Source organism: Clytia hemisphaerica, unplaced genomic scaffold (assembly GCF_902728285.1).
Source record: "Clytia hemisphaerica strain Z4C2 unplaced genomic scaffold, Clytia hemisphaerica genome assembly, whole genome shotgun sequence".
In the NCBI taxonomy this organism is placed as follows: domain Eukaryota; kingdom Metazoa; phylum Cnidaria; class Hydrozoa; order Leptothecata; family Clytiidae; genus Clytia; species Clytia hemisphaerica.
Genome location: NW_027103495.1, coordinates 461255 through 484673, shown reverse-complemented (window position 1 = coordinate 484673; position 23419 = coordinate 461255). Strand labels below are relative to the sequence as shown.

The window sequence follows — 23419 nt, the reverse complement described above, 5'->3', positions numbered from 1 at the left end:
TATTTGACGTCAATTTATCTAGGTGCCAAAATAAAAGGTTGCTCTACACACGGAAAAAAATTCTTTATTCTAAATTTACCTACGACTGAGCTTTCTCTAATCCTTCTGAGTATTCATCGCTCTGGGTTTTATAATTGAACCTTCCCTTTCCTGAGTGCCCATCAAAGAAGGCTTTTTCACCCCGCGTTTGCAATTTAGCTACCTTATCCCAAGTATCCATCACTCTGGGCCTTCTCTTATCCCGAACGCCTATCACCCTGGGTCTACAATTTGACCTTCCTTAATCTCGAGCGCTTATCACCCTGGGTCTACAACGAAGTTTCTCTTATCCCGAGTTAACCGTCACCCAGGGTTTACAATAATTGGACCTTCCTTAATCACGAGCGCCTATCACCCTGGGTTTGCAACGGCCTTCTATTATCATGAGAGCCCATCACCCTGTTTTAAAAAAGTGTTTACAATTGGGCCTTCCACTTTCACACGTACACTGAAGTTGAGCCCAGTGCTTTAGCACGTTACAGTTCTCATCTCAACTTCAGTTGAGCTAGAATCTCAGAATGTTTGTGAGTTTGTTTGTCCACAAACTTTGGGGCAGCGTAGAGAGCGGAATAATTGGTTTAAGGAACTGAAATTTGGCACACGCCCTCCTTATGTTAAAACTTAGGGGCAGTTTTTTCAATTTTTTTAATTTCGCTTTTTTTCGGGAGTTATCCCCATTTTACCGGGATTTTACTCTCATTTAACGTCAATAAAGAAAATATTTGACGTTTAATTTTTTTTTCTTTCTCAATTCTCAAAAAAAAAGTCAGAAAAATAATTGAATTGGATTGCGATCATTCTTTTCATAACGAATCTTTCATTTGTCTTCTGTTCACTTTTTGGTTTTGCATTAAAACATCTTTTAGGTTGGAAGCCGGCAACAATGTGCACCTTGGCCTGTGTGATACTCCCGTCTTTGAGCGGCTAATACAGAGAAACGTCTCTGGGGGACCGGTGGCCATTTAGAAATGTTCTTCTCTCAGCCTCCATCACTCTGTTTAAAAAAGTGTTTACAATCGGGCCTTTCCCTTAACACGTGAATACTGAAGTTGAGCCCAGTGCTTTAGCACGTTACAGTATTGAAATAAAACACATTAACTTCATTCGACAATAGTATAAATCTTATGATATAAATTTAGATCCGTTAAAGTAGGAATCTATTTGGTCTTAAGAGAGTCAATAAAAGTTTTTATTGGACCACCCTGGATTTTTATTGACTTTGTTTTTAGTATTAAAAAACTCTCTTGTTTAATATTCTAATTTTTTTTAATCCAGTATTTTTATGATGAAAAAGAATTTCTGACAATTATTTGACTCCTACTGAAGCCTGCTAATGAATCTCTGTATATCCATCCATACAGAGTCCATATCCCGAAAAGGCGATAATTAAAAGAAAGACTGGGTTCTTTTAATTATCCCCTTTTCGTTCCTATAATGCCAAGAAGATTCAAATTTCTTTTTTTTCATTAACCCTTTAAGTGCCACGGTCATTCTTTCCTAAGTTTTGTAAAGAAAATCACTTGTTCAAACTTTAAAGGCTTATATCTCCGGATCTAGAAGGAGTTAGAAGCTGGTTCATAGCTCGTTGGATAGCTTAGAGTCTCTTTCTTTTAGGCGCCGCTCGATTTAAAAAGGGCGGGGTGGGCGGCGGCTAAGGGAGAGGGTAGGTAAGGGAAATTAAAGCGGATCTGCCTGAATGATAGAAAGGTGCCCAATTGTAAAACTTCAAAATAATTCGCTGGAAGACAGAATCGAGTAAAGCAGGGCCAAATTTGGAGGTTCTTGGATCACTCGTTGACCAAAAATGGTCAAAAAACGGTCAAAATCTTAAAACAGTCAATTTTTGTCAAATTATTGCATTTTTTTTACTTTTCGGCTTAAAATCTCGCTGAAAAGACTCATTTTTGATTTTTTTTTGCTTGACCATGAAACCCAATCCAATTCCTACAAGTTAGACAAAAAATGACGATATAGCCCATGTCTGATATATACGGCATTGGCACTGAAAGGGTTTTAATGACCATAAAGATCGTAGGTTATTAAAAAAGCCTTACAAATAAAGATTTAGGCTTAAAAAAATAATATCTTGGTAACGAGTCGGTTCCTGTGATGTCAGGAAGAGCCAAATTTTTTTTTTCATTAATGGTAACAAAAAAGACCGTAGGTTATTAAACTAAGAAGAACATGACTTTAAAAAGCCATATAAATAAAGTATTCAGGGTTTCGAAATTTTACTTGCATTTTGTTGATGGAAAATGTATTAGTATTCTTAGCGTAAAATTAAAATGGGTTTCAATAATAACACGACAATCGTTTATCCTATATCGAAGTCGCATTTACCTGAAGAGATTCTGCTTGCTTATAAAATACTATCCTTTTATGAAATGTACATGTTCCCCGTCATTTTCAGTATCGGAAGTTTATGGAATTTACTGATCGTCATTTACTTCATGAAAATTAACTCCAAGAACTTAAAAAAAATGAGTTCTTATCATTTCCTGATCATCAATCTGGCAGTTGCAGATTTATGTACAAGCATTGGTGTGTCTATTATATACCCCTTTTATCAGAAACCTTCTTGGGAGCTGGGTAAATTTGGTTGTATTTTCTTTACAATATTTATCGACTCGAGTTGTCCGATAGTTTCATGTTGGTTGTTAGTATTGATCTCTTTCGCAAGATTTCGATCAATTGTATATCCATTACGTATAAAAATCAACAAAAGGAAGTACGGCTTGGCTTGTCTATCCGTTTGGCTCATTGCTCTTCTATTGAACTTAAATTATTTCAGAAACATGGAATTGGAAGATCATAAAGGTTATTTACAATGTTTTTATAGAGGACAGTATGAACACTCCTTGTTGATACAGTTTGCTGTAAACTACATTCTAGATAGTTTTCTTTCCTGTGCAATAATGTTGTTTTTATACCTTAAGATGAAAAAGAGATTTAACGCTGCAGAAAATGAAAATTCCTTCGCACTGAACGATCAAAGTCGCCAGCGTAATCGAAGAGCTTTGAGAACCGTCAAAGGTCTTATTATACTTTTCACGCTGACTGTAATACCAGTTCGAATTTTAGATGTGCCACTTACATTTATTGCAGTTTATATGGTTCAGAAAAGATCACTAGTTCTTTATGGCGTATACGCCAAATTATTTAGTTGGTTCATAAGACAATTTGGTTACATGAACAGCATTCTAAATATTTTCATCTATGCTAAAATGATTCCTGGATTTCGAAGATTTTTGCAGAGAGTGCTCACATTCGGAATGTATGGTGAAAGAAATGCAATCTAATAAATTATCTTTATAATGATTCATTGATTACTTGTTTGGTTCTTGTTATCTGATGTTACATGATTCGTTGGTTATTTTGACATTGCAAAATATGCAGTTTACTACCTGTTTTTTTTTGTGTAGTAGGGTAAATCTTTCTGAGCCTAATTATGTTAAAAACGTGGAATTGAGTTGTCTCTGGTGAAGCGTGAATTTCACAATTTTGTAATAATTATCTTTGTAACTTAAATCTTTACCGTAAGAATCTTCTCAGGTGATTTTTCAGCGACTTCTTCAATATCCATGCCACCTTCAGGACTTGCAACAATGACGGGTCCTTTAGCTTCACGGTCCATAAGAATGGCAAGGTATGTTTCCCGTTCAATGTCCAAGGCTTCACATACCATCAACTTTAAAATAGGAAAAAAAAAATATTCATATAGTCAAGTATGGTCAAATGGGAAATAATACGTCAACCTCATTAATACAATGTCCAGCGTCAATATTTGAATCTTTTGGAAACTTTCCTTGGACTATCCTATATGACAATATTCTACCTCCAGCATCAGATTATTCACTATTGATTAATGGTATTAGAGCTGTTTTTACCTTTGAAAGTAAAAATTGATCCAGAAGTAAGCAACTGAACAGAACACAAAATTACCTTTTGGACCAAGACTCCACCAGGGGGTGTTTGCTTGGTTGTTAACTTGTTTCCCAACATATTAGTTGCCAAATCTTCAACAGCGTTTGCACTAGGAAAAAAGGTTCTTTTGTTTCAGATTTATGATTTTGATTTTTGATGAATTTTTACAAAGCTACAGCCTAAAATTAATTCATAATTTATAATTATGGTATAATTTTGTATGTAGCTGACGGTTGTTGGCATGAGAAAAAAATAAAATTGTTAATTTTGTACAATGCTCTGGTAGAGCACATTCCTAATCGTAACAATCAACTCTTCTTTATTGATAACACTTGAATGTTATTATTTCAAAACATTATAAAATCAAATCAAAACTTATGATTTTCCTTACTCTTTGGTCAAGTGAACACCACCTTTGAAACCGTTATCAAAGACACCTTTTCCTCTTCCACCTGCCAGAATTTGTGCTTTCACCACAAGCTCAGTTGCAGTATCAGCCATCAGATTCTTCCCAATATCCGATGCTTCTGAAGGAGTATCAGCAACACCAAACTTCTGAACATTGACCCCATATTCTGACATAAGTTTTTTACTGGCATATTCCTGCAGATTCAAATTTCGTTGTTGCTGATGTAGACCGATAGATGCCTAAAATAGTAAAAATTATCTTAAAATATCTTAAATATATCTATAATAATATATCTATATCTATATATCTATAAAATATCTATCTATCTGATCTTAAAAAGTTTCATATATGAGAAAACAAAACTTTTCGGGAAAATAAAAATTGAGACAAATGATTTCTTTTTAATGAAGCCATAGATTTCTTTTAGTAAGAATAACTTTTTGCTTTTGAACGCTAATTCTTTACGCATATTATGTACAGACCATTTTTCATGCCTCCTTATAGTGTCCAAGTCCGAAATCATGAAACATAAAAGTGAGCCTTTTTCATAAAAAACAACAAAAGAGTGCTTTCATTAAATTAATGCTTGATTACCTTATTGGAACTAATTTTTGTGGGAACTAATTTTCTCAGTCGAAAAAAAATATCCGAAAAATTGCATTTCGCAGGTTTCAATTTTTGCGGTTTTGCCCTTTTTCGGACAAATTTCTTTCATTTTCCTAGGGATTTTTCAAAATGTTCAATAAAATTGGAAAAAATTATATTTCGTGGGAATTAATTTTTGCGGTTTTTAATTCTCAAAAATTTTTTGCGGGCTCATATTTTCACATTTTGACGAAAAACCACGAAAAACACTAAAATAAATTCCTGCAAAAATTAGTTCCAATAAGGTATACAGGGAGTAGATACTAAAATCTTAGGCATGATGTTGTTTAGCAGTCTTGGCAATTCAATATTTTTTCCTCAGAACCCGCAGCAAAATGGCATTATTGCCAAGGTAAAACAACATTTTTCTGCAGCACTTTTTTGTTATTTGAATATTTTTAAGAAAGTTCTTTTTAAAAGTTGCTATTTAACCTTGTCAATGTTCTCCAAATCTAAAGATCTCAAACTATATGGACGACAAACAACAGAAAAAATTTACCGCAGCTTTACCACAGAATTGAGTGTTTTGTTTTTGAAATGGTGGTAAACTCAAAAAATTTAAAAATTCTTTTAGTACCAAGGGGTACTCATAGTTCGCACCCCCCCCTTTATGAAGGGGGGGGGGGTAGCGATGTTCAGAAAATCTCAGAAAGGGGGGGTAAGAGAATTTTTTCTAGAAAGGGGGAAGTTTTCAGAAACGGGGGGGTTCATCTAGAAAGGGGGGGGTAAGATGTCAGTGGTATGTTTTTTTGTGTTTTCCCAAATTAGAAGTTTTATTTTTAATTTACAATGCTTCTGAAAGAAGTTCACTTTTACCTTTCATCAAAGCGTACACCACCAAATTCAGATTTCCTAATTATTTGCTTATTTACACTGAATGTTCTTGCTTTTTCACCGGTAGAATTATGGTAGGATTTTAAAATTTTGAGGGGGGTAGCATCAAATTTTAAAAGGGGGAAGAACCTAGGGTAGGGGGGGTAGCTCTAGGGTAGGGGGGGTAGCTCTAGGGTAGGGGGGGTAGTGACCCCCTTCCGAACTATGGTACTAAAATACCAAAAATTTGGTATCCAAAGTATATTTGAGAAATTCTTTAGTGTATTTGTACATGAATCAATGATTTTCATAATTTTTTGAAATTCTTTTCATAATATTTTGTTATCCTTCAAAAAATAAATTGAAACTTTCCTATTAAATAATAAAGAAAATAAGTTCTAATTTTTATGCATTAAGTCAATGTCTTTTTAATTTTTGCTCAATTCATAAAAACAGTATAATTTAAAAGTTTCAATTTGTGCAAAAATTGAACTGCAAAAACCAGCACTTTTAAGCAAAAATGGTCCTGTGAGGGCAAATTGTCTTGAGAAGACCAAAATTAGTTGGCCTCTGTGTCAAAATGTCCCCAAATATTTTAGTACAAGTGTACTAAAATGTGACTCCCCAAGATCTTCCCATGCTACCAAAACCCTGGACAGTATTATGGTTTATTATCCGACGTGTGTAAATAGCGACATTTGATTGGCTTCTTTGCTGTCCAATATTTTCGAATATATAGCTTCCATGGAGGCTACATATTTCAAAAATTGACGTCACGCAATGAGTTCAATGACAATTGAGCATCTTATTTTTGACATTACGTCACAAAATAAAAATAAGACTTTTGAATAAAAAACTACCAAGAAACCAGATTTAAGAGCCTTTAAATTGGAATCTTGTTTGAAAATGAGAAATATTTTAGCGATGAACCGATAATAAACCATTTATTTGGACGCAGTCTCATCCAATATGAAAAATATTGGATTCGACTTTGTCCAATAATTGCTTAATATGTTATGTTACTTACTTTTACCCAAAGAAAAGCTTATGATGAAAAACTTTGATTTTTAATACAAGTAATAAGACGATTCTTTACATTTTGGAATTTTGTTAAACCAGGGGGGGGGTGAAGCAGTTAGTACAAGACATCATGCCGGTTAGTACCGTGGTGGTGTGCCATATAAATTGGATAAAATCACTTAGTACTCAGATGTACTAACTGCAAAAAAGGGTGGTCCCCTACTAAAAATTTGCCAAATTTTGGTACTAACTGTGTAAAAAATAGGATTTTGTGAGAAAATTAAAAAAAAAGACCATATTTTACCAAAAAAAATTTTTGGGAAGTAGATTTTTTTTTCAAATTTTCGAAATTTTTTTTTAAATCTAATTTGATTTTCTAAAATGTTGTTTTTTCCTATTGAAAGCTATGGAAAATTGAATCATTTTTAAGATATTAAATTTTGTTTTTTTTTGATTTTATTGAATTTATGAAGGTCAAAAGCCTTTTTCAAGGCTAAATTCAGCTAGTAATAACTGTACTAAGTGTACCAAGGTGGTGGTGTTACTAACTTCTTCCGAGAAAGCAGTTAGTAGGCATGATGTCTTGTACTAACTGCTTCACCCCCCCCCCCTGGTTAAACCCAAATTTTTGAACTTTGATACTTTGAGATTTGGAAATTGGTAGAACAGTGTTTTTGTTACATTTTAGACAAAAAGTATATTTTCACAAGCAATTAGCCAATTTTAGGTATTTCCATAGCTAAGTTTATAGTTTGTATAGTATGCGTTTAATGTTTAAGTTCGCCAAGTCCAGACGGTCGTAATTGATAAAATGGATCATCAAATTTAAATTGATAGATAATAAATATTTATCGATCGATTAGTTATTGATTAATATCTATATCATTGATAGCTAAATTCATCCCTGTCTTAGAATCAACGATTAAAAAAAATAAAGTTAAATGAATTTATTGCTTGTTTGCTTTGATCTGAAATTTTCAGTAGAGGTGACCAACATGGCATGGGACAGCTTTTAAATAAATAGTCCCAGCCTTATGCCGCCTTCAGTAAAGCTTCCTTATCTTTTGTCCTTCAGAAAATATTGGCCTTATTGGTTTGCTAAATGTCAGTTAGGGAAACCATTCAGGATCCTGCCATTCTATAAGCCAGCAAAAACTAAGGGACACTTGTAAACTTAAGTTTCTTACTATTTTTCTTACAATTGAAAACATTACTACTTCTCAAAGCCGGAGACCAGAGCAAATGATCTTCCTTGATGAGGGCGCCCTTTTGGATCTATTGTTAACTCATTTAAAATGGTGTCTAGGGACAGAGTTGTGGAATGATAAAGGCGCCCACAGCTTCGAGGGTGGTAACCCCAAAACGCCCTATATGATCAGCCAACAGAAGGCGTCTAGGGAGAAAACGGTAAAAAGAGACGCAAACGTAATTTTTTTATGAGTGCGGTTATGATTTTTTTTATTGCGGCCGCGTACAGGAACTGGCCAAATGTTCTTAACTGATAATGTATTCAAAAGAGGGTCCTGCCTTCAATTGCATTCTACAATCAAATCACAATTAATTTGATTGCTTTTGATCGTCTGGTTTGTTTGATTTACACTGTTCAGTCAGTGCAAATACCTCTATTTAAAGCATGTTAAAAGTTCACAATAACGACTTTCTTTTTTCTACAGAAACCAAAGGAATGAGAGCAAGTCATTAAGACTAAAAGTCAGCGCTCAGTAGTTGTGATGTAATTATGGTAATTTTCACAGTTTCTTGTTTCTACGTCATTTTTTAAACCTTTTAGTAGGAGAACGTGTCATTCTATAAGGAATTTTATAACACTTCATGGCAGATTACAAAGACAATTAGCAAACGAAAGCTTCTACGTTTTTCATTTTCGCATTTATGGGGAAGAATGAAATTTTCAGAAGATGCTTTATTCAATATGAGGATTCCCATATCCGCAAAATCGCGATTCCCCATGGTTGGGAAATGGTGGCTATGGGTAATTTCTTTTTGTTCTTTTGCTATTTTCTATTGTTCTATGTGACGTAAAGACACTTTTTAAATCTATAGACCTTTTCGCCTTTCCATCCACCATATTGAATTGTATGCAAAAATTATGGTGGCTGAATTGCCGTGGTGAAATTCCCTTAGAAAGTATGCAAAACATATGCAAAAAGAAAGTATTAATTGAAAACCTACATGCATAATTGGCATCATATCAAAGTGTAATCTTGTGTAGAGGAAAGCTATGTCTTTAAGAACAAATTTGTAAAAGGCTTTTGCTGTTCTGTAAATATTTCTTTTTGGATTAAGAAATTCAATCTTTTTTTGTTCTAATGATTATAATATTTATTTATAAGATGCTTTGTTGTCTTTTTAATCTTTGTGTAAACTTGCATATGTTTTGCATACTTTCCAACTAAATCCAACAGTTAGTCACTGCCAAAATGCTTATCAAAGATTAATGCTGCAAAAGCGCTATATTGTTTACTTGACTCTCAAGCAAAAAAATGCACCGCAAAACTTTTAACGGGATTCATGAAAAAATAACCCGGCGCTTTTTAATGAAATGAACATTTTCTAAAACTTTGAGAAATTGCCTAAAATTTGAGCCATAGATGAAAAAATTTGAGCCAAGCCAACCTTGAAAACTAATTTGAAGATCAACTTACCAAGAAAAAGATCTACGGGTAGGCGGAACCCACCTATATCCGCCCAACGCCGAATAGGCTATTTCCCGGAAATTTTGCCGGACCTCAAACAATGAACCATTTACATGTGCGAAATTAATTTTACTTTAGCATATAAACAAGGCCTTAAAAATCGAAGTGCTGTCTCGGGAATTGATTGACAAAATTTGATTGGTTGATATTTGGCTGCTGCCTGTTCGCAATCGGTCATTTTGTCTAATTTTAAGTTTTCAAGTTTTAATTTAATTGATTGTCTTGGTATCCTTGAACTTGATTCAGCAAACTCTCATCCTAGCCTGGATATCCAAGCTCAAAATTTTAGAAAAAACAAAATTTACCTGAACATACAAAGTCAGTGAGGCTGGAACTTCGATTTTTGAGGATTATGATTTTACCAGCTTTTTAGCAATTTTTGCCTCGCTAACCCAAATCTCGCAACCTCTTTAACTTAAAGGAAGATCGAAATTAGAGTTTTTCAGCGTTCCGAAAAAAACGCAAAGCAAAAAAATTTTCATCTTCACAGGATCGATTCTCAACAACAAAATACATCTTTTGGTCGTTTGTTTCTGACGTTTTTCCTTCAAAGAATAATGATCACTTTCCTTTTCCCCTCAAGCGCGCAAGAAAAAAATGATTAGCTCGCATTCTTGCACGGGCGAATAAAGATGAGGCGGCAATCTTGCCCTGAGGGTGCTACTTAGTTTCCGCCCTTTTTTGCGCCCACAATAGAATGATCCAAATACGGGGGTATTCCAAATGATAAACGATGTCGTTTTGTAAGTGTTTATTTTCTAAGAGATACAAATAGTATATTAAATATTATCAACTTATTTATTTAAGTATTTTTGAGCCCAAATTTAAATATCTGGTTAAATAAAAAACAAATGATAGCAGTTCTGTTTTTCCTCAAACCCCCGGTAAAAGTTTTTTTGCCGACTTAGCTATTTTACAAATTTCGGAAAAGAACTCCCATAGGGTTTCCGATACATAACCCGATTGGTTCATTTCGGAACAGCTTCAAGAAAGTCATAATGGCAGATGATTTTATAAGTTTCTGAGGAAATGTGTGGAATTTATCAATGTTGATGGCTTGCTGATTCTTTAAAGAAAAAAGATAACAGGTATAGCTTTTTCTAATCCTGGAATATTTAGGTTCCAGCTACACTGAAAGTTCTAAAATTATAGAGCTTGGTCTCCCTAGAGAATAAAAGTGCAAACCCATGTTTCCTATCCAACCAAGGGCAGCAAAACAGAAATTAATAAAAAGCAGAAGATCTAAAACTATTTAAAACATCCAAAGATTACACTAAAGTCCATAAAAAAGTTTGCTTGCATTATCATGACCAACCATGTTTTCTTGGAAAATGAACTTGCCTCTGTTTTCTTCTTTTTCATGTTTTCATGTAACAGAAAGCCCTATCTTCACTAGCAACTGGAGGACTATCCTATTTTTGCTTTAGAATTTATTATTTTTGCTCCACGCCGTGTAGATTGGCCCTAACGGTTTTAGCGAAGTGAGCGCAAGCAACGGACTAGGGAGACCAGGCTGTAAACCAGAACATAAAATATAAAAAACTAGACTGTGAAATAGTTTACAGCCTGGATATCCAGGCTACTCTCATCCTTGTTGTTGAAATGGTTGGCAAACGATATCATACTCCAGGATGCACAGTCTCTTATTTTCCCCCTATTTTCTACTTTCCTATCTACTATCTTGATTTTCTGTCTTTCTCAAGTGTTTCTAACTGTTTTCTAAGAAATTTGCCCGTACCGGGGTGAAACAGGTCTCCGACCCCGGCTCTAACCACCAAATGCAAGCAACCTTGGTTTACAAACCCAACGCCTAACCGCTTACGCCAACGAGACACGGCAGAATGTTTTCATTCACAAATACTTATAGCGTGTAATTTACAGACCTTAATTAAGAAAGCTCCCAACCCTACCGGTGCCACTACAACATCCCTATGGGATCCTAAGTTAAGTCACAGGGTACGAATGCCCCTAAGAAGGCCTTCGGCCTTATATTGTGACTCTCGAGCTCCAACCCTAACCCTAACTGATAATAACCGAACCCCCGCCTAGGTCCGCAGATTGAAAAAATTTCACTTGCATCCTGGAGTATGATATCTTCTGCCAACCTGTTGAAATTCATCCTGTAGATGACTGACATGCTTTTTCTGAAAGCTAAATTACCTAGTGTGACTAACTGTCCAACCACGGCATTTTCGTTCCTGTATTTTTGCATACAATTCAAGATAGCAACTCCAGAAGATTTTTCAAGTTTTAATTTTTTTTTTCAAAATCTATCCTATCTTGTAGAGCTTTGAAAAAGAAAGAAAATGAGGGGTCATAGGCCTCCAGAGGATTAGTGGTTGTAAAGATATTCAAATTTTAGTGTCAAAAATTTGACTAAAAATGTCAAAAAAAAGGTTAGGAAAATAGCTTGGAAAAATTCGAAAATGTGTCAAAAAAGAAAAAAAAGAAATTTTCCAGTCATGCTTCTTAAATTTAGCATATCTCTTTTTCTAGTGTAGCTAGAGACCTCAAATTTGGAGGGAGAATTCTTTGATGGTGTTAAAATATTATTATATAAAAATATTTGTAAAATATTTAGTATATTTATCAAAATAACGAAAGATATATCATGAATTCCATATGTGACTAACGGACATTTCCACTGTTTAGCAGGCTAGAAGTCAAGCTTGAAAATAGGAATAAAACTTCTTTTGGTGTGGTAACTATCAGTGGGGGTCAAAGTTTCAAGAACCATATAAAACTTTTTCTCTTGACATTCACTTGGTCAGAAATTGCAATTAATAGGCCCGTGACTAACGGACACAAAAATTAACATCTAAAATGGGACACTTTTACAAACAGCTGTAAAGTGCTGTTCCTAAAGCTACAGGTTGGGTTTTTTGCTTAAATTCACTAGAGGAAAGGTTGAATTTTATGTTTATAAATCAATTTTGAAAAAAAATTGTCAAAGTAAGAAAATATGACAAAAATTAGGCAAAAAATGCTGTGACTAACGGACATTTAAAAACGTGACTAACGGACAAAACTGTTTTTTAATGATTCTGACGAGGCAATCCAACCATTCCTATATTTGGTGCTTTAGGGGTGAAATGTTATATCAATAGAATGACAAAAGCCTAAAAGAATAGAAGAATTCTCATTTTTCTCTGTGTGGTACCATTCCTGTCAAGTGCATAGATCGGCCTAATTGGAGTTGAGTCCCGAGTGGGATTCGACTTTTCAGACAAAGGATTTTCGTCGATTTTGTACTTAACCATAAATTTATGTCTTTACCTTTTTGGGTTTTCTTTGGAATCGATTCTCTTCCTCTTCTCTTCGTCATTAGGGATCCCTCGTCATTATGCGTTTAAAATAAGTCCATTCTAATTTGCCGGAACCCGATTTCAACGTCATTGTAACACGCCTGGAAAAGTACCATACCGATTTAAATATTTGGAAATGATTGTCCGTGTTTGTAATACTCTCGGGTACCTAATGGCCGCCCCCCCCCCTGCTACTTAATTTTTCGAAAATTTTCCACTGCCCATATTAATTCAGTCCCGAATCTAGCCACATATTTAACACGTTCGGGACAGTCCCGAATTCAACCTTTTTGTTATCAAAATCGGGACCGTCTCGAATACCGCCTTCTTTATAAACACTCGGAAACGTATTTTTTTAAAGAAGTCGGAATACTATGTTAGGGCAGTAAGTCCAAAGTAGTGTATTCCGCCTTCTTTAGAAACACTCGAAAACGTATTTTTTTAAAGAAGGCGGAATACTATGTTAGGGCAGTAAGTCTATAGTAGTGTATTCCGCCTTCTTTAGAAACATTGGAAAGGGAATTTTTTTAAAGAAGGCGGAATACTATGTAAGGGCAGTAAGTCCATAGTAGTATATTCCGCCTTCTTTAGAAACACTCGAAAATGTATATTTTTAAAGAAGGCGGAATACTATGTTAGTGCAGTAAGTCCAAAGTAGTGTATTCCGCCTTCTTTAGAAACACTCGAAAATGTATATTTTTAAAGAAGGCGGAATACTATGTTAGTGCAGTAATTCCAAAGTAGTGTATTCCGCCTTCTTTAGAAACACTCGAAAACGTATATTTTTAAAGAAGGTGGAATACTATGTTAGTGCAGTAATTCCAAAGTAGTCTATTCCGCCTTCTTTAGAAACACTCGAAAACGTATATTTTTAAAGAAGGCGGAATACTATGTTAGTGCAGTAAGTCCAAAGTAGTGTATTCCGCCTTCTTTAGAAACACTCGAAAACGTATTTTTTTAAAGAAGGCGGAATACTATGTTAGTGCAGTAATTCCAAAGTAGTGTATTCCGCCTTCTTTAGAAACACTCGAAAACGTATATTTTTAAAGAAGGCGGAATACTATGTTAGTGCAGTAATTCCAAAGTAGTGTATTCCGCCTTCTTTAGAAACACTCGAAAACGTATATTTTTAAAGAAGGCGGAATACTATGTTAGTGCAGTAATTCCAAAGTAGTGTATTCCGCCTTCTTTAGAAACACTCGAAAACGTATATTTTTAAAGAAGGCGGAATACTATGTTAGTGCAGTAAGTCCAAAGTAGTGTATTCCGCCTTCTTTAGAAACACTCGAAAACGTATTTTTTTAAAGAAGGCGGAATACTATGTTAGTGCAGTAATTCCAAAGTAGTGTATTCCGCCTTCTTTAGAAACACTCGAAACGTATATTTTTAAAGAAGGCGGAATACTATGTTAGTGCAGTAATTCCAAAGTAGTGTATTCCGCCTTCTTTAGAAACACTCGAAAACGTATATTTTTAAAGAAGGCGGAATACTATGTTAGGGCAGTAAGTCCATAGTAATGTATTACGCCTTCTTTAGAAACATTCGAAAGGGAATTTTTTTATAAAAGGCGGAATACATTGTTTGGATTTTTTGTTCTAATATTTTCGCCTTCTTTAGAAATTTTGAAATAAGGAAAATCGGGACTAAAAATTTCTCGTTGCCTTATATACTTTTACTTGAGTCCCGAATCCAATATGTTCGTAAAGTAAATCGGGACTAAAAATTTCTCGTTGCTATATATACTTTTACTTGAGTCCCGAATGCAACCTTTTCGTAGACCAATTCGGGACCGTCCCGAATCAAACCTTTATATAGACAGATTCGGGACCGTCCCGAAATTTACATTTTCAAGACAAGCTATCATTAGCCCGTATAAATAAAGATCTGCCCCACACTTCCCTGATTTTCAAATTCAAGCCGCCATATCCATCTTTTCAGTGACTCAGATATTAAATATGTATTATATATACTTTTACTTGAGTCCCGAATTCAATATGTTCGTAAGGTAAATCGGGACTAAAAGTTTCTCGTTACTATATATACTTTTACTTGAGTCCCGAATTCAACCTTTTCGTAGACCAATTCGGGACCGTCCCGAATCAAACCTTTATATAGACAGATTCGGGACCGTCCCGAAACTTACATTTTCAAGACAAGCTATAATTAGCCCGTATAAATAAAGATCTGCCCCACACTTCCCTGATTTTCAAATTCAAGCCGCCATATCCATCTTTTCAGTGACTCAGATATTAAATATGTATTATATATACTTTTATTGAGTCCCGAATTCAATATGTTCGTAAGGTAAATCGGGACTAAAAGTTTCTCGTTACTATATATACTTTTACTTGAGTCCCGAATTCAACCTTTTCGTAGACCAATTCGGGACCGTCCCGAATCAAACCTTTATATAGACAGATTCGGGACCGTCCCGAAATTTACATTTTCGAGACAAGCTATCATTAGCCCGTATAAATAAAGATCTGCCCCACACTTCCCTGATTTTCAAATTCAAGCCGCCATATCCATCTTTTCAGTGACTCAGATATTAAATATGTATTATATATACTTTTACTTGAGTCCCGAATTCAATATGTTCGTAAGGTAAATCGGGACTAAAAGTTTCTCGTTACTATATATACTTTTACTTGAGTCCCGAATTCAACCTTTTCGTAGACCAATTCGGGACCGTCCCGAATCAAACCTTTATATAGACAGATTCGGGACCGTCCCGAAACTTACATTTTCAAGACAAGCTATAATTAGCCCGTATAAATAAAGATCTGCCCCACACTTCCCTGATTTTCAAATTCAAGCCGCCATATCCATCTTTTCAGTGACTCAGATATTAAATATGTATTATATATACTTTTACTTGAGTCCCGAATTCAATATGTTCGTAAGGTAAATCGGGACTAAAAGTTTCTCGTTACTATATATACTTTTACTTGAGTCCCGAATTCAACCTTTTCGTAGACCAATTCGGGACCGTCCCGAATCAAACCTTTATATAGACAGATTCGGGACCGTCCCGAAATTTACATTTTCGAGACAAGCTATAATTAGCCCGTATAAATAAAGATCTGCCCACACTTCCCTGATTTTCAAATTCAAGCCGCCATATCCATCTTTTCAGTGACTCAGATATTAAATATGTATTATATATACTTTTACTTGAGTCCCGAATTCAATATGTTCGTAAGGTAAATCGGGACTAAAAGTTTCTCGTTACTATATATACTTTTACTTGAGTCCCGAATTCAACCTTTTCGTAGACCAATTCGGGACCGTCCCGAATCAAACCTTTATATAGACAGATTCGGGACCGTCCCGAAATTTACATTTTCAAGACAAGCTATAATTAGCCCGTATAAATAAAGATCTGCCCCACACTTCCCTGATTTTCAAATTCAAGCCGCCATATCCATCTTTTCAGTGACTCAGATATTAAATATGTATTATATATACTTTTACTTGAGTCCCGAATCCAATATGTTCATAAGGTAAATCGGGACTAAAAGTTTCTCGTTACTATATATACTTTTACTTGAGTCCCGAATTCAACCATTTCGTAGGCCAAATCGGGAATTTTAATTTAGTCCCGAATCCAAACATTTCGTACGCAAAATCGGGACTCAAGTAAAAGTATATATAGTAACGAGAAACTTTTAGTCCTCGTTTACTATATAATAGTATAAATCAAACCATCGATCAATTTTTTTTTTCATCGATTTCGACTTCCTAACTACGTCGTTCTAGTTCGGGACAGTCCCGAGCGGGACTGAAGTTAAATTAGGCCCATAGATCCCGAAAATTTGAAAATTTTGAAATATAAAGATCTGTTGAGTTTTCATGGGTGTTTTTTGCACTGCATTGTTTCTTTGTTGAATCAGGACAAAGACAGACAATTTGGGTAAGGGTATTTTATTTATTTACTTCGGAAAAGGATTATTCTCCCTATTATGACAACTAGTCCGTTAGTCACGGAATTGTAAAATGCACACACAAAGAAAGGATTGACTATTTTACATATATCTATGGGTAAAATGGGTAAATATAGTCAAAATAGCTTTAATAAGAACAAAATACATGGTTTTTTAAGCGAGTGCCGTCATTATATTCTCCGAACTCTGAATTTTAAATCTATTTCGTGACTAACGGACAATTGCCATGTTTACTAACAGAAAACAAATTTTAGTGGAAAAATACTTCATTTTTGGTAAGTTTAGCCTCAATTTGTTTGCAATAAGGTGTTAGAAACCAACCATTTTGAAAAAGTGATCTTATGAAAATTTCATCTCAGGTAGGATGATTTTCGTGACTAACGGACACTTCTTGATGAGCCTCTTGTGAGTTACCCACTCAACCTTTAGGGCTAAAATTTTGCACTTATTTTATGGTCATAGTACTTCTGTTTTTAAGACTAAAATAAAAGAAACATGCAGCTTCCCTTGGCATTCATTGGAACTTTTCTTCTTATCAGTGTGACTAACGGACAGTCGGGTAGGCATGCATAACAGCCAGAAAAAAAACAAATAGGAGTTAAGCAAAGCAGAATTTGATTATTGATATGTTTTCTATAATGGTTGTCAGTACTCTATCACAGATTTGTGTACTGATACAATCATATTTGGATGAAAAAAGTTTCTGGCAAAGTTCTTGGTTTTTTCAAGCAATTTTGTATTTTTTTGTATTAAAGGCTTCACCCCAGCACAGAAGCGTGAAAAATGGACTTTAAAGAAAGATTTTCTGGATTCTCACACTTCAACATATGTATATTCAAGAGAAAATGAAAACTTAAGTTATTTTTGACTTTGAAATTTTGACCTAGATGTTAATTTTCTCATGGAATTCATGATATCTTTTTTTGAAAAAAGAAGACATTGCATTGTTTTATTTTTGTTTTTGAAGAAAATAGCTTGGAAAAGGTTGAAATGAGTCAAAGTTCATTTAGTAAAAACCGGGACGCTTTAGCATACATAGAAAAAAAGTTCCAAGGGTTCAAAGTTCACAGAAAAATGAAACATTTGGTTTGTTTGACGTCAACGAAAGTTGCATGACTTCTGGAGTCGCTATTCAAGATGGCGAATGGAAAGGTGAAAAGGTCTATGTACTTGCACTAAACTGCTGTTTTCTAGCTAGAAAGTTGGATTTTTTTAATACTGAATATAAGCCCTAAAACTTTGACTGTTTATTTCTTATTGGGCCATTCCAGAATTTGTCTGTAAAACAGGGGGGGGGTGAACAACACAGGATTTCTGCCAAGCAGTTAGCCACACTAGCGTCCCGCCAAAATGCGTATCAAAGATTAATGCTGCGAAAGCGCTATATCGTTTACTTGACTCTCAAGCAAAAAAATGCACCGCAAAACTTCTAAAGGGATTCATGAAAAAATAACCCGGCGCTTTTTAATGAAATTAACATTTTCAAAAACTTTGAGAAATTGCCTAAACTTTGAGCCATAGATGAAAAAATTTGAGCCAAGCCAACCTTGAAAACTAATTTGAAGATCAACTTACCAAGAAAAAGATCTACGGGGGAGGCGGAACCCACCTAGGCTAGATCCGCGCACTGCGGGATAGGCTATCTCCCGGAAATTTTGCCGGACCTTAAACAATGACCCATTCAGTGTAGACCTAAAGCTCTAAAACAGCATCTAATAACATGAAAACCAGAATATGATTCTTCAATGGGAATCAAAACTATAAAGTGCACTTACAAACATCAATTTGTCAGATCTAACAAAATTAATAACCACACTGTCATCATTGACAATAAAACAAACGATTTTCTGTCACGAGCCTTGTAAACATTCCAACAACTTCCATCGAAATGATCTATCACAGCTCAGTTTACCATTTTAGCGCGGTCCGAGGATTGAGCCGAGAACTCTCGCATAGCGCCCGAGCTCCCGCGCGGCGCGCGCCGCGGAGATGAAAAACTTCAATCTGTCAATCATTTTCTCAAGCGAAGTGTACGCGAAGTGATTCTAGCTTTACGATAGTGCCGCGGATCATCAATGGATAGTATTCAATTATCATTATCCCTTTATTTTCATTCCTAGAACTTTTGCAAAAAAAAGGAAAAATAGAAAAGTTGTATTTTTTACTGCCCTATTCACATACTTAATTTGAAAGATCTTCTATGTGGCGTTTTTTTGCAAACTTCGAAAAACTGATTTTTGTCCCGCCTTTGCGGGATTTTAGCTCAAGTGCTTGAGTGCAGCATAGGGTTCAAAGTCCAAATATGCGTTTCCCGTAATTTTTGTATGAAGAGTTAGGTCTATACTGCCATTTACATGTGCGTAATTGTTTTTACTTTAGCGTATAAACAAGGCCTTAAAAATCGAAGCGCTGTCTCGGGAATTGAATGACAAATTTTGGTTGGTTGATTTTGGCTGCTGCACGTTTTATTTTGTTTTCAACTTTCAAGTTTTAATTAATATTGTCTTGCGAACTTGATTCAGGTAACTCTCATCCTTGTTGTTGAAATGTATCCTGTAGATGACTGATGTTGTTTTTTCTGAAAGCTAGATTTCCTAGTGTGACTAACTGCCAAGCCAAGGCGCAAGAGGGCAAAAGTTTTCACCCAAATTCGAAATTTCCAAGGCAATTGAATTAAAAAAGGCAAAAAAGAGTAGAATTTCCGATGCATTTTGTAAAAGTACATGGATTTTTATCGGAATTTCTGACCACAACTGGAAAAGAAAAATTATTTCCGAGGCTAGAAAAAATTAAAAAATGCCACGACGCAGCGACGGGCGGGGGGTAACAAAAATGTTATGGGATGGCCCCCATTGCATCAAAAAGTCATTTCAAATATACATTGAAAATGAAAAGATGGTGTTGTAGATATCTAAACATAAATCTTATAATATTTACTTACATGTGAACAGAACTTCGTGAATTTGTTGAGGTTTTGGATCAAATTTTTGCAGCATGCAATTTTGGACGCCATTTTTGCAGAAGGATCAAGTCTTGATGTCCCGGTTGAAAATTTCAAATGAACTTAGAAAAACATGAAGGCAATCGAGATAACTTCAATGCTGGTGATGTAAATACTTTCTATACCCGATGCTGGTTTATTTACAACCGACCGCCCCCACCCAGGCGTGTAAAGGTCCTATTTGTATTTATCTGATATTCCGATGGCGGATTGGCGGATTGGCGGCCGCCCACGCTAAAGCTCTAAAGGAGCGGGACATAATAGCCATGGTAATTGATTGAATACGAGGCAGGTGATGTTCTTGACATAATTTATTAAAAATTCTATTGTTTTCAAATTTTGGAGGTATATTTTCTTGTTCCTATTATAGTTTCATAAACTTTGATGGAATTTTAGAACACATTTTTTTGTTTTCAATTCATATAATTTTAAGAAAGCAAAGTTCAGTCAGAAGTTAGTCTACACAATGGACAGCTCCAGCCTTTTAGGCCTTACTCTTGGTCTACACGTTTGTTTTTTATAAGGAACCTTAACTTGGCTCCGAGCCTGGAGTTCCTTATTTACTAAGCTGCTAAGATTGGATTTGCTAAGTATGTGACTAATGTATAAGTATATAACAATTCCTACTTTTTCGAACCATTTTGAGCCTCAAGTTCCCACTAGTAACCCCCAGCCGGGAATTGCTTAGTAACAGGTTTAAACATAATGGACGATTATCCAAAGAATTTAAATATTCAAAACAAGAGCAGTGCTCATATCCCGAAGAGTAGGAGTTTTACGTACAAAACGAAGAAAGATATGACGTACCCTAGTCAGAAGTAGACTCAGAAGCAGCCGGCGGAGAGAATTTTTAGAAAGGAAATATATTTTATCTTCTAGAAGACCACATGTTACGACCTTCAATTTTCTTATAATACAAATGATGTGTTCCGATTTCTAGGAAACCTTTATGAAACTTACTATGCAACAAGATCACATCAATTGTCTCTTGATTATACCCCTGTCTCCTTAAAAGATGTGTTCTGGAGATTTCTAGGGTTACCTTAGTCTACTTTGCTTTTTGATAATTTTTTATGACGCTTAGTCCAGTGAAGTAGGCTAGGAGCATTTGACGAGGTCGCCATTTTGAGAGAAAATATGAAAAATCCAAATAACACAATAAAACTACTTGGAGTTGAAAGATATAATCAAAAATGAGAAACAAACATCAATAACAGATTTGCAATCCCTTATTCTCAAATAAAAACATTGCTTCATACTGTTTTACCTTCCAAAAACAACTAAAATCTGGCGGACTGTGGCGGACTGTTTTACAGTCCGCCTAGGCAAAAGCATTTTTCGTCCGTCGTCGTGATTATCCTGGTATGCTTAACCCATAGACTAAGTCTAAGACGAATCACTATCTAAGAAAAAAGCCCAAAGCCGAAGAGAATTCGCAAACGGCTTTTTTTGCCGAAAAGAGTTAACAGTCGGTAGAGTTGCCAGTCGTTTCTTCGAAACTCTCCCGCCGATTTTTTTCCGTATACCGCCATTTTTTCCCGCCTTTACTATCACTGTAACGGACGATAACATCGTCTACTTAACCCATTGAGTTTAAAGCCCGAAGGGCTAGAGGGCAAGAAAAAGTGAAGCCTTAAAAAATGCGCCGGCATTTTTGACGACAGATTGAATCTAGCAATCCCTTTGTAAGCTTTAAGTGGACCCCGGGCTAGCGTTACCTGGACAACAAGAACACGTTTGGTGACCTTTATTATACCCCCGTCTCGTCAGAACACATCATTATTTCTAGCTGATTAAATTTAGATCTTTTCAGAACAGATAAAAGTTTCTAGCTGAAACATACTCTCAGAACACAACGTAAAAAAAGGTCGCACCGCCGGCTCCTTTGGTAAACTCTAGTCTATAATATTTAAGTGGCCCGAGGGACCCATTAGGCTGCTGGCATCCACTAACGGATTCGTGCTCCTTATACTACCTGGGGTTTTGTAGAGGTCTGCGATCCAGACTAGGGACCCATGGGATACACAGATGGATGTTGGCACCATTGAGTTTCAAGCCCGAAGGGCAAGAGGTCAATCTCTTTGTTTGGTAGGATTTGAAGCCAACAAATCGTTGCCGGTAAACCGAAACCATACTCTCTGTTTGTTGGAGGCTTTAAACCGACTCTAACCGAAGACAATGTCTGGGATATAGTAGCTAATGAAATCAGACTGACAGTAGTCAAAGTGACATTAATTCACCAGAACCATACAAACCAGGCCTTCAAAATTGACATTGATCCGTTTGAAAGAGAGAAAGCCTTCAACCCAGACATTTGGTTTCATGGTCTGGTTGTCAAACCTTTTAAGGAAAATTTTAGAAAAAAGGTCAACTACAGAAACCAACAGCCGCACATAAGACAAGACAACACTGAACAAGACCAATATCATTCCGCCAACCCCCCACGATTCAACAGGAAGCAACAGAGGACGCACCATCAATCAAACAACCAACAACCTCAAAGGGACATCACCCACCAGCATCAACACCCAACTAGAAACCAGAAACGTCAACAACATCCCGAAATTCACCCTCTTACCCAAGCCTACAACGGACAACGCCGTACTGATACTAACCGACAAACACAGCGACAACAACGCAACAATCACCCAACTGTTCACACAGAGAACCGACAAATCCGATACCCCAACAACACAGATCAAGAGAACCAGTTTTTCATCCCATACCCTACCGACTTCCAGTTCGCCAACCAACAACCTAACTTCACACATCCCAACAGATTTGCATGCCTAGATCCAACAGACTCTTTCAACACTCAAAATGGAGAATACTAATTTCATATCCCTGAACTGCCATGGCATCAAGGCAAATTTCAAATACATTGACTTCCTATCTTCGACATACGACATTATTTTTCTATCCGAAACATGGATAACGGAAACTGAAAAAATATTACTACACAACTTCCAAAAAGACTTTTATATTTTCTTCCAACCAGCCAAACAAGGCTTGACAGGTCGCCCTTATGGTGGAACAGCTATGATGATAAAACGTACATTACCCTCTCCAGAACTCTTATCGAAAACAGACTTCAACACAACAGTTAAAATACCTTTGAAAAATTATGACTTGCTCATAATTGGAGTATATCTACAATCTGTCAATAACAACCCAAACGTTAGAGATATATATTCATCACAACTATCAAATATAGGTGGAATTATCAAACAATTTGAAAACAGCTCAGAATGCATCATACTAGGCGATTTCCAGTCATGCCCAACAACCCACCCATCAGGAAGAATCGGAAAACCAAATTCACTAACCGATCACCTAAACGAATTCATCAGAACATTTAACTTAACACCTATAGATATTACAAATGGTACCGGCCCATCATACACTTATCACCATGCTACGCTACCAAACCAGTCTTATATCGATCATATACTGGTATCGAATAACATCCTAGATAAAATAACAAACATCAACATACTACAACAACACTACCTCAATACTAGCGACCACCTACCCATAGCTTCTAACATGAAAACTGATTTCTCACCAAGCTTCAATCACGAAATAAATGACCCAAACGCCATTCC

General features: G+C 35.7%; 1 protein-coding gene across 1 annotated transcript in view; it reads right to left on the bottom strand.

Moving 5' to 3' along the window:
- LOC136798696 (succinate--CoA ligase [GDP-forming] subunit beta, mitochondrial-like) overlaps positions 1-19884 on the bottom strand; it is a 28885-nt gene extending 9001 nt beyond the window's left edge. The window contains exons 1-4 of the mRNA XM_067055352.1: positions 19755-19884; positions 4355-4611; positions 3982-4072; positions 3575-3727 (exon numbers count right to left, since the gene is read on the bottom strand). Of these exons, the coding sequence (XP_066911453.1) occupies positions 3575-3727; positions 3982-4072; positions 4355-4611; positions 19755-19826 (573 nt within the window). The 5' untranslated portion in view covers positions 19827-19884. The remainder of the gene's footprint in view (positions 1-3574; positions 3728-3981; positions 4073-4354; positions 4612-19754) is intronic.
- Positions 19885-23419: the final 3535 nt, after the last annotated feature.